The 17,364-nt window shown below is 38.0% G+C and overlaps 1 protein-coding gene across 1 annotated transcript in view; it reads right to left on the reverse strand.

Moving 5' to 3' along the window:
* NMUR1 (neuromedin U receptor 1) overlaps positions 1 to 17,364 on the reverse strand; it is a 385,719-nt gene that overhangs the window by 308,808 nt on the left and 59,547 nt on the right. Inside the window, exon 2 of the mRNA XM_044070685.1 lies at positions 14,564 to 15,493. Within this exon, the coding sequence (XP_043926620.1) occupies positions 14,564 to 15,473 (910 nt within the window). The 5' untranslated portion in view covers positions 15,474 to 15,493. The remainder of the gene's footprint in view (positions 1 to 14,563; positions 15,494 to 17,364) is intronic.

The raw sequence follows: 17,364 nt of genomic DNA on the forward strand, positions 1-17,364 counted from the left end.
TCTCCCCAAAATTAAATTCTTACTAACATCTATCCTTATCACTTAGAAAATCAAAAAGCTCTACTTCCTCAATTTGGCTGCGTGCTAATCAAGATAAAATTCTAAAATGAGTTGTTGATCTTTATTTCTACAAACCACCACAAATGGTACATTTTTCTTATATGTAAACCATGCAAGCCCATATCTGATTGTATATTTTGACAATATTGTACTATTGATCTGTGTCTATACTATGTATGTTAGCATGTTAATATTCTTGTTTAATTGTTTCAAGTTTTATTGCTCAGCATTGTACTGTGGAGCTCTTCTTCTTGAGCCTCTGCTGAAAATGTGTTCCTGGCCCAGTCAGACTTTCCTGGTCAGCAAATGTCAATAAATAAATAATAAATAACTACATTATGTTAATTGTTTGTAGGTTAAAAGAACCAGGTGCATGGCTGGTACTAGTTTGTGGAGTTGTCTATAGTAGAACTTGTGGCATGTATTATTTTGTTACCTGAAGCTTTCAACAAGTCACCAGTTTACTCACCAGCACATTGAAAGCAGCCAAATTTGAGCTGCTCAATTATGCCCAGACCCTGAAACCCAGCACTAATACCAAACTTTGCATAAGCAGCAACAAATACCAGGATATGCCTGCCACCTCAATATATTGCACAACATCTGTGTGTCCCTCTGCCATGACCAATTCCTGGCAGGTTTTAACAGCAGGAATACATTTCAGGACCAGGTACAAAATATTTTTTTCATTACTACAAAAGCAGCAAGAAGACTCACTCAAGTTTTGTTTTTTGGATTTATTTTTACTCAACACACTGTGCTACCTCCACAGTTTTACACTGTGTACATGTGAGTGTGTATAGATACAAAACAAGGTGCAAATGCTGTGCTTTATATACTCCTCTATAAATGTGAATTTGGATGTCCAGGGAAGCATGTATGTTATATCTGTATACATTAATTGTACATGATGGTGTGACTGTGTGAGTGCTTATTTGTTTACCTTTGTACTTAAAACTCATCCCATTGTAGGAACTGCAGAAAGGAAGCAAAGAGAAAGTGGGCACAGTGGAGATCACTTCATTTGTCCTGGTATTAGTTATTACTACCCCTTAAATTTATTCTGTTTGTGGCATATGTCTGTGCTTTAAATGTTGGCAGACATCTATACTGCTGATTTATAACTGGAATTTCTTCCTGCACTTGGAGCAAAATCAGCTGTGTTGCCTCTTTCTCAGGTGGCACTCCCAATATTTATCCAAGCTGCATAAAATTTTCACTAACTGGCATTGATCTTTAGTTGTGTTGTTCTTTTTTATGCTGGCTTACCATTATAAACTCCTACTTTTGCATTTCCTTTGCAACTTTGCATTACTAGTTTGCAAATTAAAAAAGTAACATTAACAGTACCACAAAATGATCTATCCACATTAAAATTAGGGGACACTAGGTTAATAACTCACTGCATATTATCATACTTGTTTATACTCACCATAAAACATTACTTTCTCACCCCTCAGTGATACTCTTCTTCAGTCAACACTAGACAATGACACACCAGTTCAGTGCACTGTCATACCATTATCAAAATTCACACCTCACTATTGGTAGCATTGATCTTACTATCATCCCTCCTCACCTTCCACAATTACAAGTCAGCTTTAACAGACCAGCTAATGACAATTACAACTCAGTATTATATATCCCAGTCACATATTATCTTGTGCCTCCATCTTACCCCTTCTTACTTCCTCTAAAGCAATCTGATTTTTAATAACATCCATCTGTCCATTGTCATGAGATACATCTGACTCTTACAGTAACCCCTTGAACAGCTGCTGACATCCACAGTTTACTAGGCAAGTAGAAAACGGAAGTAGATTGTCAGGCTTTTCTTCCATATCTCTTACTCACACACACACACACACCACATATGCACACCTGTGGATAATTTAGAGTCAGCAGTTAACCTACATGTGCCTTTGTGATTTGAGAGGAAAAAGGAGTACCCAGAGAAAACCTGCACAAACACAGAGAAAACATGTAAACTCTGCACAGAAGATACCTCATCAGAGAAATAAACTGGAGAACCTAATGCTGTCGGGTAACAATGTGACTCACTGTGCCACTGTCCTCTCCACAACAATCCAACTCCATGTATACATCAATCCCCCAAACACTTTATTTCTGCACCACTCTAACAAAAGGGAAACAGCACTATTAAGGTAAAGCAGGTAAACAGACCCAGAGTACTTCACTGCCTCTTTCCCATTCTTCTCCTCTTCCTCCTCCAAACAGGAAGTGTAGAAGCCAGTTCAAGTTCACACTATCTTCCTAATTCCAACACTTACAGCACACTACCCTCTCTAAAGTTGTGCTTGCTAAATGTTGTATTAATAACTAGATATAACTCTATACATTCCTCCTTACCTGTAATCAAGTCAGAATAATGATAACCGATAACAGGTAAAACATGCAAACCCTAACTTAAACCACTTTTTCCATGGATATAACTATATAAACAACCCTAGAGCACGAAATACATTAGGAGGTGGGGCAATGCTTTTATATGAATTGATTCTTCAAATATCAGTTCCATAACCATCCACATAGCATAAGTGGCCACAACTCAAACTGGTTAGTGATATCCATTCCCTAGAAAATTGGAAAAATTCTTTCATGCCACAGACTCCAACCATTACAAATTTCAAACTTTTTTATAGCAAACACCACCATTCCAAGACATAAATCCACTGTCATTTGAAGACCACAGTTTAAATTTCTTCATTTCTCAGAATTTTGAAGCTTCTACAGGTCATGAAAGAACCCACCATACTCAACTCATAATTGGCTGTCACACCCTTCTAAACCTTCAAATAACCAATATCCCCCGCTCTATCTCCAACTTTAAGGGGCTGCCCTAGTTTCAGTAACCACTGGACCATCACCTTTACTATTCAAAACACAGGTTTTAGACTCCTCCCTACTAAAGTAACTTTCCACCTAAAATCCCCAAATAACATTCAAAAATAAAAGAATGAACTGAAAGGCACAGACTGGTCCCCAGTCCTGCACTGCTCCAACCCAGAAACAGCAGCCTAATTACTAGCATCCCTTCTTCAATAAAGGTAAGAAAATATGTCAGTAGGCTACTAATACCACATACTAAAAGATAGATCACCCTTAAATTAAAATTCTCTAAAATTCTTCCAAGCCTAAGGGATAAAGCCTGGTCCCACTGGAAACAGATCAGTTTACCCTGAGACCCCACAAAGACTCATTCTGTTCTGGAATTTAGCCAAAAAAATCTGCAAGAAGACATAAAGCCTTCTCTATAAGAGTGAAACAATCATACTATTTAATCCAAAACAATTTTTGAAGCAAGTAAAGTTTGTAACCTGGCAACACTCCATATCCAAGAATCGCTCTCCTAATTTTGTAAAATCTAAAATGAATAACTTATCTTTTGAAGAACTCTTGAGCGAGTTCATCAACAAGACAGAAGTAGAACTTCCAGTTTTCCCATATGTTTTTTAGCCAGTTAAACCACCCCCCCAGTCAAATCACCACCCCCTTCCAAAGTATAAATCTCCCTTCTACTTTTGATAAATACACAAAAAAAAAAAAACATTTCTACAGCACTTGAATGATAACAGACACACACATGCACACAACCTCAACCCTTGGTTTACTTCTTTTGGCAATGAACATCCACTCAGCTCTGAACCCAACCATACTATGGTCACTTGTCGATAAGAAAGACAAATAATCACAAAATACAGAATACTGTCTTGGCTGTGGGATGAAAGGCAGATGATACAAACAGCAGTAAAAAGGAATGATATTTATGACATGAATGGAATTAATTATCTGGATATTAACCTACAGAATAATGTAACTAATTGTAGATTTAGGTCCAGGTTGCATAGGAAAATAAGAGATTCTAATGCTTGTTTACATTTTAAAAGTGAAGATTCTTCCCTTTTAAAGAGGAATATCATCAAGGGGCAAAAAACTCCAGCTTTACTCTGTAGCATATCGCCTACTCAGAGGTGATCTCTGCCTAACATACAAAGCTATGTCAATCCCAGAGCTGTTGGACATGCTCCACTTAAAGAAATCCCAATCCCTCCGAGCTACACACTCTAGAGACCTAAACCTTGTCACCACAATAAACAGAACATGCTGGAGGGATAGATTCCTGTCCCAGAGACTTCCCATACTCTGGAACAAACTACCTATCAGTAGCAAACAAAGCTCCTCATTAGTACTCTTGAAGAAAAATCTTGATGATTGGATGGAAGATAGGAAATTCACCCTGGGGATCACTTGTGGCTCTGCTTGACAGGGGCACAGGAAAATTATTTTATTGGGTGGCAAAAGCCAGGGTACAATTTGGCTAGACTTATATAGGCCCTAGGGCCAATAGCCTAGTACCTACCTATGAACCTATGAACCTATAAGAGCAGATAGGATGACATCCACACATGTGGATTTCCTGAATAAGTGCAACAGAATTCAAGACTACCCTCCCTATTTGATTAATAAAGGAGTAAAAGAGGTACAGCTGGGTTGGGGTCTTAAATATGTCCCCCTGCTGGGGAAAAGTGAGGGAAAAAGCAAAGATACTATAGACCCTGATGGAAAAGGGACCTATGTAAGGTCTTTTACTATCAAATATTACAGCGACACAAAAGCAGTACAGAACATTACGACTAGATGGTGGCACATATTGTCAAAAAATCCCAACAGTTTAGGAGTTTTCTCTGAATTCCTTATTTTCACTTATATAGAGGGAATAATGTCAGAGATTTTTGAAAAGGGCAATAACGAAAAAAAAAGTCTACATAGAAAATAAGTGACCTAATGGGACCTATAAATGTGGAACATGTAAACAGTACCCTTATGTGTTGAATAGTGATAAAATGTATCTTCCAAATGAGGGACATGAGTTGAAGAGTTTTAAATACTTCAATTGTCATAGTAAAGGGGTTATTTATTTGGCATTCTATAAGTTATACCAATCATTCTATGCAGGAAAAACTGAAAGGGCTCTGAAAAAAAGGATCTATGAGCACCTGAATCATATCAAGAATAAGGTAGAAACAAATGCACTTTATAGACATTCCTTAAACTGTAAGGGCACTGTACTTTTTTTGTGTTCGAAAAGGTGGATCATGATGCGAAGGGTGGACAGTGGGAAGCACTGATTGAATACCGGGAACTTTATGGCAGTTAAAACTAAATGCCAGTAATCCCCCTGGATTGAACTATCATGTTTCCATAGATCCAGTGTTCAAATAACGATCAGCAAAATTGTGACATAATGTTGAGAACGTTAGTTTCTTATCATTTATCACGGTGTGCTTTTCAGTAAGTGCTTTTATTTTAGGTCAATTCTGAAGTCATTTTAAGAAGTTTCTTCTGCTTCTGAATGATTCGCATAACAGGTCAATCCTCATTAGAGGAAATGATGCTTAAAGCTATTATTTGATTTATCAATCAGCTTTGAATCTTGGAAATAAATTCTTTGGAAATGTTTAATGTATTGTTCTGATGAGTCTTTGTCGAGACGAAAGAACTTAACTTTATATTAAATGTTATTATTCATTTTTCCAACTGTGTCATTTGATTTTGCCTTTCATCCCATGGCCAAGACAGTCTTCAAAAGTATTTTCTGATTATTGATCCACTCATCTCAATCAGTCATAACTTTAACCTAGTCATTACACAAAACATCAGGACAACAATTTGGAAATCCACACTACCTAACCCTCTTCCCAAATACCTTCCACTAACATAGTAAGTGACTTTAGACCCATATCAGTCTTACCACTCAGGGAAGGAAGGTTGGAGGCAGGGTACAGAAATGAAACCTGAATGACTGGGGCAGGAGTTGGGTGGAGTGCATACTGTATCTGGCCACCTGGTTGGTGTACCAGTAAGGGGAATGGAGTTTTTTTTTTTTTTCGATCTTCATTTGAAGATCTTGGTGGTAGTGTGTAACATGGACTGGGTACGACACTGCATTTGTGGGAACAGCAAAGAGTGCTGGTTGAGCCAGCTATGCTTCTGCTTTCAAACGAAGTAGTATAATCATCTCTCCTCCCATCAACATCAATTCTGAGTAGGACGAACTATGACAACTGCAATTTGAACTCTCACTAATGAGATCCTACTGAATATTGATGAATTCTAGGACAGTGTTCATTGACCTTATCAATGCCTTTAAATTAGTAGACCATAGTCTTTTAAAACTCATACCCTCATAACGATAGAAATTATAAATATAATTCAAAGTATGCTTTGCATATTCTCTCCAGGAAACACTTTCAAGTTAGTACTCAATCTTACCTATCTCACCTCAAATCCCATTTCAAAATGGGTTCATCAGGGTTCAGTTCTATCGTCCTTGCTTTTCACTGTATTCAACAACAATTTCTGCTTGGACCTACATGCCTATTAATTTGACTCTGTGCAGACATGGCCATGTGTATATCTAGTTACTCTCTTGATATAATCAAATCACAGGCAGAAAATTAGATGAATGACCTTAATATTGGTTCACAGCATATCAGCTACTACTAAACCCCAGAAGCTAAAGTCGTGTTATTTGGGACACCGCAAAAGCTTACTAGAACCCCCAGCAGCTGGAAAATACATTTTAACCAAATCCTCCCAGTTGAAAGTGCAACATTCTGCTACCTTGGGATCTGGCTGGATAAAAGACTAAATGTCCAACATCACATTCAAACAATAAAAGCAGAAATAAATGGGATTTTATTCTGGGCCTTACCACAAGCACAACTGGGAAAGGGATTCTAGTGGCCCCTTTGAAATATAGGCTCGCAACAATCATGGTCATCTCTCCCCCTAAACTCAAAACTCTTCAGGCTGTAGGAAACAAAATACTTCGATTCATCATCTTTTTCTCCCATACAATAGCACAATTGACAACTATCAGAGAAAGCAAAACAGTTTCCAATAAAGCAAACCGTGGATTCACTTCGAGGATTCCTCCTGTATAGGTTCATTAAATATATCATCATCATTTCTCTAGCTGACTAATTATCATACTGTGCAACTACAACTTTCCATCCCCTAACACAAACACTATAAAACAAACTAATGATTGTATATCATAAAACTGAGTGAATCACTTCCAAGATAAACAACAATCCATACTTCTCCTTCAGGAAAGCATGCTGCAACTGTGAAGGCTGATGACTTTCTTCAATAGTTCTGATTGTGTGTAAGTGGTTAAACTGTATGCAGCAGGGAAAATGGATATATGTTTATGCATCTGGGAAGTTGGAAGCATGTGTAATCACTCATACCAACAGCATTAAGCCATTTGATTGTGTGCTAGTAGGGGGTCTAATCAATATGTAGGAGGACAGAGTATCCTTGTCACAAGGAGTGAGTTTCCCCATCAAAAGGACACAGTATCCTTTTCAAGAGTGTGAGGTTCTAATCAAATATTTAAAAAAAGGATCAGAGAGGATTCTTTCATTGGGAATGCGACTGACCCTAATGTATATCTATCGCTTTGGTATGCGAGTGGGTTTTTAGTTTGGGTGCCAGTACACGTGGGTTTAAAAGGGCAGGAGTATGGGACTCAAGGGCAGCTATATGTTTAATACGTATGGAAGAAACAGCTGTAGTTATTTGGTAAAATGGTCCAAGCTCACTAAAATTATACTACTTTATAGTATACAGCCAAATGTACTTTTGATAAGAATATTTTTGAAAATCTAAAAAAAATACACTGAAACAAAAGGATTGTAAGATACCAGACTCTTGTTGGCCAACTTTTATTGACTGGCAAAAAGAATCTAAAAACAGGGAAAAAGAATCTATAGTCTAAAGTTTAAAACAGAACTCAGCTAGATTATGGTCATAGCTGCAGGCAGATGAGAGAACAGTAAATGCATTCCACAAATGGACAAATGGGAAATCCCACTCCTGGGCATACCTCTCAACTGTATAGCTTTTCATAGAATGTCCAGATTTTTGCCTATATTTTTGGTCCATTTTTCATACATTTGTGGCTTTCTGGCAAATCTCTGTCAATTTATTAAAGATTGAATTAAAACAAATAATGATACACATTTGAGTTCCAGACTTCATGTCCTTCAGAAAATTCACACTAATGCAACATCTATTATTTTATCAACTTTCTAAGGTTGTAGGAGCAATATTTAAAAAGTGTCCCTATTTTTGGGGCTTTGTTCCCCCATTATTTATAGTTTTGCCCAGATTTCTTACTCTAAAAGGTTGAAAGGTATGCTCCTGTGTTATGCATCCATGAAGACAGTTGAATAAATTATCAGTCATGCATCCAGAATCATCACATGATGACTGGCCTCCATTACTCTCTGCACCCCCGTTCATCTTATGATCCAACTGTGCCTCCAGAAGCTGATAGTTCTCCCTCTCTGAGAGGGCAGGTAGAGGTGAATTATGCAGAAGATACAGTTCAAGGTACTACCAGTAATTCTATCTGCCCCTCTAGGTCAGGTGACTCTGTCAGCAACATCATTCAGTACCCAATATATGGCCTTCATATCAAATGCCAATGTGCACAGCTAATAAACAGAAACAGTTGTATAGCAGACAAATACAAGATTTCCTAATAAGAGTTCATAATCAAAAACTAACACTTTTAGTAAGATTCAGCACATTATTACCCAATTCCCAATGGTTATAGGTGGGGAGGAATATCAGGGGACATCCCCTACAAAGCAATCTGCAGGAGAAGAGTCAGATTCTGACTATTCTACTAATTCTGATATACTTCCCACACAAATGCACCTCTTATGAGAAGTACCAAACCCTGCAGCAACTAGAGATAGCAAGGTAGAAAACATACTAGAGTTGCATGACCATGGACTGCAGTGGATTTTCCAGCCATTGTAGATTATCTCCCTCCCATTTGAACACATATGTCAAAATATGCAAAAATCTTAGGACATGCACAATTGCAAAACCCTACTGTTGAAGACCTGAGAGTGATATTAAAAGCCTCCACACCTCCTGATATTTTTAAGAAAATATGGGATAAATGTAACATAGGTGACAACATTCTGAAGCATACAGGTGATGGATTTCTTGCTGCTAGAAATAACTTCTTAAAAGCCATTACCATGACATCCCCTCCTGCCTCAGTTGGGCAAGAATAAAAGCTGTTCTACTGAAAGAGAATGACTCATTTGATGCATATTTGCAGCACATGATAGATGCATTTGAAGCCTTCTCTGGGCATCCGGAGCCTATGGAAGGTGTGGCAGCCAGTGGGTTGTGAGCAGCTTTTGTAGAGGGGTTGTTACCACCTATACAACAACAGATTAAAAAGGTTTGTTTGAACTGCAAAACATAGGCATTCATGAAAAATCAGGCACAACATGTAACAGATAACATACTTAGGGAAGAAAAAGAGCAAAAGAAAAAGTTAGCAGATATTCAGATCCAGCAGTTCGGTGCTGACTCCTGAGGATGGAGAAGGAGGAAAAAAAGTCATGGGGAAGAAGTAGATTATGATTCTTTTGGCAACCTCCATGCCTCTCTCAGGAAAATGATTACTCCATTAATTCACCACTGTTATTGCAAGGTGTACCACATTTAAATGCTTGTTTTAATTGTGGTCAAACTGGAAATTGGAAAAATTAGTGTCCATTATCTGGAGAGTAAGCAAGTTCAACAAATGATCAAATATTATAGCAACCTGAAAATCCCTTTATGTAATACTGTTTGGCAGCCACCGGTGTGGCAGTAAACTTATTAGGACAGCCATGAGCAGGAACCACAGATATTCCCCTTGGTACCGATTGATCAAGATGGTCCTTTTGTTAAATTTGCAGTGCAAAATACATCTATCCCATTTCTTGTCAGTACAGTATCCACTAGATGCACGATTACTTTCGAAAATGCTGAACACCTTCCACTTTCTAAATGCTCAGTATCAATGTTCAGAATTCCTTTAGACTATCCAGAAACTGAACCTGTTTGTATTCAAATTGGTCTGTTAAAAGATCAGTATGCTTTTATTGTAGGAAATTCAACCCCTCTGAATCTGTTAGGTAGAGATCTACTATTTGTTTAAATTTACTGTTTATTGCACATCTGACCATGTTTTTTAGATGTTCCTAATGAATATCATTTGTACAGACGAAGATGCCCTTTTGCCTTTATGATATCAGAGCAAAATGAAGAAAATGCTGGTATATAGATATTAAATGACATCCCACTGCAGCTCTGGACTACCCATGAAAATTAGGGAGGACTCATAGGATGCAGAACTTGTGCATATAACATTAACGCTCTGTGAGCATCCTTTGATAGTGAAAGCAGAGAGAAGAACTGACCCTGTTACTTATGCCTTGTTATACCAAAATATCGTTGTCCAGACTTACAGTCCTTATAATACGCCTGTTTTACCAGTTAAGAAACCAAGAAAAGTACACATAAGTCTACACTAGATTTAGGAGGAGTGCATGGTGTAGCACTACCAACATTTCCAGTTGTTCCTAATCCTGCAATAATACCGAGCTCTATTCCTTCAAATGCCAGTACCTTCTCAGCGACAGACATTTCCTCTGCTTTCTTTTCCATCCTACATCTAGATAGCCGGTACCTGTTTGCTTTTACAGTACTCTTGGACTTGATTACCACAATGACAGTAGGACCACTCACTCATTTTCCAGATAAACAGTTAGAGAAGATCAAGTTTCCTTGTGGATCTACTTTGATTCAAAAGGTAGAAGATTTGCTTTTAGCTTCAAGAACTTCACATGACTCAAAACAAGTCACTAGTTTTCTTTTGACTCAGCAGAATTATGATTTAAAGTTAATAAGAAATATGTTGCAGTTACAGAAATTGCAAGTTCAATACTTGGGACATCTTATTTCAGTGGGTACTAGACAGATTTTGACTTTGTGTATTGCTGCAATGCAAAGTGAATCATGCCCTACTACATTAAAACAATCAAAAGATTTTCGGGTATTAACAGGTTACTGTTGGCAGTAGATTTCTACCTATTCAGAGACAGTGAACCCCCTATTAGAATTATTAAAGAAAGATACTCCTGAATCCTTACCATTGCAGGATTATCATGAACAAGCTTTTGTGCAACTAAAAACATTACTTTTAAATCCTGCTGCACTTAGGTTACCAGATTATTCTGAAAGACTTTTTTTTCTGCATTATAGTGAAAGAAATAAAGTAACTTCAGGATTATTAGTACAACAAAGAATAATATTATTACTCCTATTGTTTATTTTAGTACAGATCTTGATCCCGTAGCTGCAGCCCTCTCCCACTGCCTTAGCATGGTGGCTGTGACAGCATGCATAGCAGACACGAAGGCTGCACTGACTCCAACACAAGACTTAGGTGGCAGTTCCACATTCTGTAGAAGCTTTACTACTGAAGACTAAACACAATAGTTACCTGCAGAATGATGGTCTAAATATGAGTTGTCTTTATTAATAACCCTTCTTTGTTCAATGTCCACCACTTAACTCTGCTTCTTTAATTCCTACAGTAGACAAAGGAGAACATCACATTTGTGTAGTTGTTACTAACACTGCTTCTTCTTAGATTAGATTTGAAAGGCATTCCTTTAGAGAACCCAGATCTAATTCTTTTTATGGCTGGCTCCTGTGTTTGAACAGATGACACTGAATTCATAGTAGCCTTTTTCATTTGTATATGAGACATAATTTTATTAACCGGACAATTAAATGGAAATGTGTCTGGCTGTTACTGAAGCTTGTAAGACCGACAGAGGATCAGAAAGTAACATTTTTTACAGATTCTCGTTATACTTATGGAGTCGGTAATGATTTGGTGCACTTTGAAAAGTCAAAGGCTATTTAACACCAGCAGGGATGATGATTAAAAATGCTGTTATTGTTAATGAATTGTTAGATGCTTTATTACCACCAAGGGAGATCTCTCTGTGAAATATGTTGCACATAAGGCTAATGATTTCTTTGCTGTGAAGGTTAATATTTTGCAAACATATCAATCAGAGGAGGTTAGAAAGGATAAGCAATTCACAAAGAAACAATGGAAGGATATATGTATGTCTCCCAAATATGCAACAAATCTAGATTTAGGATTTTTTGGCATGGCAATAAGACAGGCTGCATTGCCATATGCTGTTCTGGCTATATTTTTGTAGCAATTGAATAAAAATAACTTTTCTTTGCAGGAGTTCTTGTCCTTCAAGACTAGACAGAGGACTCAGAAAAGGAGATGGAGAAGAAATGGCTGAAAACACTCTCTGGACCTTTTATGGTACGATCCGGATCATAGCCCCACAATTTTTTTTAAATCAAATGGTAAGAACCTAGTATCTACCTTTCTGTTTAGGAAAAATGCATTAATAAAACAGATTTCCATGGACTGGTACTCCCCTCATCTCTCAGAGGTTGCTCAACATTTTGTAAATACTTGTGTAGTTTGTTTAGAGCATAATGTGTCTATATCAGTACCTGCACTTTTCAGTCATCATTGAAAAAGCCTGAACTATTCTGTTTTATGCAGTGGGACCTTACATTAAGGACAGAAATGTCGGTATGTGTTTGTTGTGACTGACTTTTCTCTGGATGGGTAGAAGCATATCCACATGTAAAGAATAGTAACATTTTCTTAAATGAGCTAATTCCTAGATTTGGTTTTCCGTTACATTCAGTCTGATCAGGGCTTTCATTTTACCAATCCAGTCATACAGCAACTTTGACATATTTTGAATGTTAAATTGCAATTCCATTGTCCTTATAAATGGCAGGCTTTTGGGACAGTGGGAAGAGCCAATCAAACGTTAAAGGTCAGATTAGCTAAAGTTTGTTTGGAAACTGGTCTTAAATGGCCAGAAAAAAATTGCCTTTAATTTTAGTTAGTATTAGAAGTACAGTTAGGACTCCTAGAACTTGTCCCCTCATGAAATCTTCCTGGGCAGACTCATGAGAATGCCTGTTACCCCTCTCCCTACCAAGATATTGATGATACCATGCTTTCATATAGCAGATATCTGTGTTCTAGTTTGCAGAAATACGATACTATCATTCTGCATGCAGCACAATGACCCACAGAGCAGGGTCATCATGACCTGCAGCCGGGGACTTTGTTTACATTAAGGTACATTCCCAAAGAAACTCGCTTAGCCCAGGATGGAAAGTACTACACTTGATTTTGCTCACAACTACTACTGCCATCCATTGTGAGGGTCTCCCCACCTGGATCCATGTATCACATGAGGTGAAGAGTACAATGCAGATATTCTTGACATCAGAGCACATGAACCAGCAGAACCTTTTGCCAGCTGAATAAGATAACAAGCCAGGAGCATAGTCGCATCTGGAAATGACAGCCCATGACATTTTGACATCCAAACCATATCCAGAACCAATTGTGAACAGTTTGCCATGTAACTTGATTCCACTTATGCCATCCAGATTGCAACCACAGCTGAATGCAGTTAAGTCACCCCTTTTACCATGCCAGGATGTTAAATCACACAATTCTGTTACCTCATCCTGGTCTGATTTAAACTTCAGTGATTCTTTTCCAACACTGACAACATTTTTCCTTGCTTATAATTCCACTATTACAAATTCACTCTGCCTTTTGGACACTGATTTAGACATTGCCTTATCTAGACAATGTTCCGTTTTGAAGCAGTCTGCGATTAAGACTCTTGGTTGAAAACTTCTTGGTGATCAATTGGTGACCAGTTTCGTTTGTACAATGGACAGCCCACCCAACATCCTTGTTTCCAGTTTCTTCAAAACTCTCTCCAGTTACTACGATTTTAAGCATCATTTTACTTCACCTGATTCTGCCATCTGGAACTGTAAGTGTATCAGCACATATGTGTTCTGCTGTCCACTAAAGGATATTATTCTCTGCTAAACTGTGTCATGTGAAAATTATTTTGTACCTTAACACTGCTTGTAAATGTCATCCTGACAAAAGACCACCGTAGATCCAACCACTACCAGTATTCATGCATTATCAGTTTTATTCTGTCTCTGCCACTTCAACAAATCTAAACAATATCCCCTACTCTAACACAGAAATGACTTTTTTTCCTGAGATTGCATGTTAATGTTGCAAACAGTAATCTGACTCTCTTTTAACTTCTTTCAAGGTCAACATTGTTTGCATCTTCCATTGCTGTCCTTTATAATGTATTCCTACAGTTTGTTACATTTTCTCATTTTGTAAAAACTGTATTTTTTCTGAGTATGTGCTCAAGAGGAGAGTCTGAAAATGATCCAACAGGATCAGCACTCTACGATGATTAACAAAATACAAAAATGACTGCAGTTGTGTATTATCCTGTCATAAAGTACACCGAAGGTTCTTTACAACAAAAGCATCCTATGACATGTAACTAATTCTGCATTTGAAACAGTCATTACAAGGAAATTGCGCATGCACTGTGTAAAGGTTCTGTACTTCATCACTGGTATTTAAAGAATCTGCTTTCGTCACAGTCAAGGTTTTGTCGGCTTTCCCTACCAAATTAGGAAACAGTTGAACTTCATAACTTACACAGCATTTTGGTGACTTGCTGTCTTCTCTGCTTCTCCTGTTGGATTCTCATGCACTGGAAGCTATCGCTGTCCCCTCCAGCTTTGGCATCCAGCACTTGCAGCATTTTCTCCTTTTTCAGCTGCAGTCCAATTAGCAGATACAGAAAGCTGATAGTCCCCATTGGCAGGAAGAAAAAAAACACGGTGGTAATCTGAATGAGGAGATTGTACATCCAACGAGGCTTCACGGGCATGCAAAAAGCAGACTCCCAGATGCGCTCACCATTGACGGTCTTCAGATAGAAGATTCCATGCAAGCTGGTATTGGGGATTGCTGACAGCACTGAAATCACCCAAATGATTATTATAACATGCTTGGCATGGGTTCGTGTCACCATATACTTGGCCTTGAGTGGATGAACCACAGCAATGTATCGTTCAGCACTAAGTGCTGTGACATTCAGAACAGAAGCAAAACATACAGTCTCCAGAAGCAGCACTTTGAAATAGCAACCGCCCAGACCAAATAAAAAGGGATAGTTGCTCCACATTTCATAGAGTTCTAATGGCATACCAAAAATCAATACCAAGAGATCTGAGATTGCAAGGCTGACGAGATAATAGTTGGTAGGTGTTCTCATAATCCTGTGCTTGATAATCACTGTGCAGGTGAGGGTATTCCCAACAGCCCCCACAGCAAAAATGAACAAATAAGTGGTGCAAATGGGAGTGAAGAAAGTGGATCTCTTGGGACCCATGTACTTATTCAATAGCTGTTCTTTGTTTAATTGCGAGTCATCCAGTTCTGATGGGTTCACAGAGATATTCAGCAGGCTGCCATTGCACCCTGCCTGGTAAAAATTGTTTAGGAAAATTGTTGTGTTGTCGTTCAGAACTTCCACAGCTGAGCAGTTAGCGTACATGTGCATGATGCTGAATGATATTAAACCTGCAACAAAAACAAAATATTAGATACTAAAGTTACATCAACAGCTTCTCTTCCCTGTGCTAAATAAGATGCTTAGAAGATTAACAGGAAGAATGATGCATTTCTGCTCTGAGGGAGGAAGAAGTGTAAAGAGTACATTACCAAATGAAAACTTGTTCAAACTTAGATACATCACCAAATGAACTCGTTCAAACATACGTACATCACCAAATGAGAACTCGTTCAAACTTACATACATCACCAAATAAGAATTCATTCAAACTTGCATACATCACCAAATGACAAATCATTTAAACCTATGTGAGCTGCTGAAATGACTACAGCATGTAAAATGTGCAAACATCTGCTCTCTTTCTCTCTCCTAAATTGCATAAAAATGAGAATAATCCACCTATGCATCCTACTGTGGCAGGCAACAGATGGATTACAGAGCCGCCTTCTATTTACATTGAGCACCAGTTGAAAGGTTTCCTGGTTAAAGCACCGGAGATTACCAAAGATAAAAACTGTCTTTTGGCTTTTCCCAGTTAGGGGTCGCCACAGTGGAACTCCAGTCCACTAATGATTTGCTGTGAATTTTTATGGTGTTGAGTTGCCAGCCCGATGCCCAACCTTCAAAGAAGGCACACCCACACATGCTTGCACCTACCTGCATGTCTTTAAATTTACTCAACCACAGGGAGGACATGCAGACTCCACACAGAAGGCGCTCCAGCCGAAAATCGAACCGGAGAAACTTTTGCTGTGAGGCGACAATGCTAACTTCTGCACCACTACGGCCATATACTAGACATTTTCTTTCAGGGTCTATATTATATAATCAAACTTTTGAAATTTTGAATCCCATATGTTCGACAACATATGATCAAATTTTGAAAGTTTGAATATACAATAAAAAACAAAAAACAAAAAAAACCCTTACCTTAACGGTGCAGGCAGGGGGGAAAGCCCCCCTGCACCCCACCCCCCTACTTAAATATACCAACTCTGAGATCGCACTTCAGTGCAGAAAAGGGAAATTCTCCCATTCTGCACTGAATGGCGCCGTTATACTTAACCTTCAAACACTTGAAATGTCGATCATATGGTGTCGACCATATGACGTTCGACATTTCAAGCATTTGAGGTTCTAATAGGAACCCTTCTTTCATCTCTTAATACCTTTATCAATCAACAACAAAATATCAATAGGCTTCTGTTAGTGACTATAGATGTTGTTAGCCTTTTCACGGCTATTCCAAATGACTTTGGGTTAAATGCTATTAAAGAATTTCTACGGAGAAAAGCTGATATTAGTATTAATTAAATCAATGTAATATGTGCTTTGTTAAGTCTAGTCCTTGAATATAATGTGATGATCTTTGAAGGCAATTTGTATTGGCAGCAATGGGGTGTAGCTATGCGCCAATAGTTATGCTAATCTTGTAATGGCAAACTGGGAACATAATTTTGTGTTTAATAACAATCCATACTTACAACATGTGAAGTTTTATCAGCATTTTGTCAATGATATATAAATGTATATATATGTACATATATGTTATGGGAAGGTAATGCAGAAGAACTTGCCAGCTTTCATAGATTTTTAGAAGGGACTTCTGAGTTTTTAAGATTCAGCCAGCATTCTTCCTATGAGATGCTACCTTTCTTGGATGTGATGACCATTCAGAGTAACTGTGATAAGACTGATACACAACTGTATCGTAAGGAAACTTGGAAGAATAATTATTTTGAAAGATCAAGTATGCATCCAGAGCATATTTACTGTAGTATAGTTGAAGCACAGCTGCTCACAGTTTACAGGTTAAGTACTAGAGAAGATGATTTTCGTGAAGTATTATGAGTGGGGACATGTTTTCAACATACAGGCT

This window comes from Protopterus annectens, chromosome 4.part1, assembly GCF_019279795.1.
Source record: "Protopterus annectens isolate FY-2018-M chromosome 4.part1, PAN1.0, whole genome shotgun sequence".
In the NCBI taxonomy this organism is placed as follows: Eukaryota; Metazoa; Chordata; order Ceratodontiformes; family Protopteridae; genus Protopterus; species Protopterus annectens.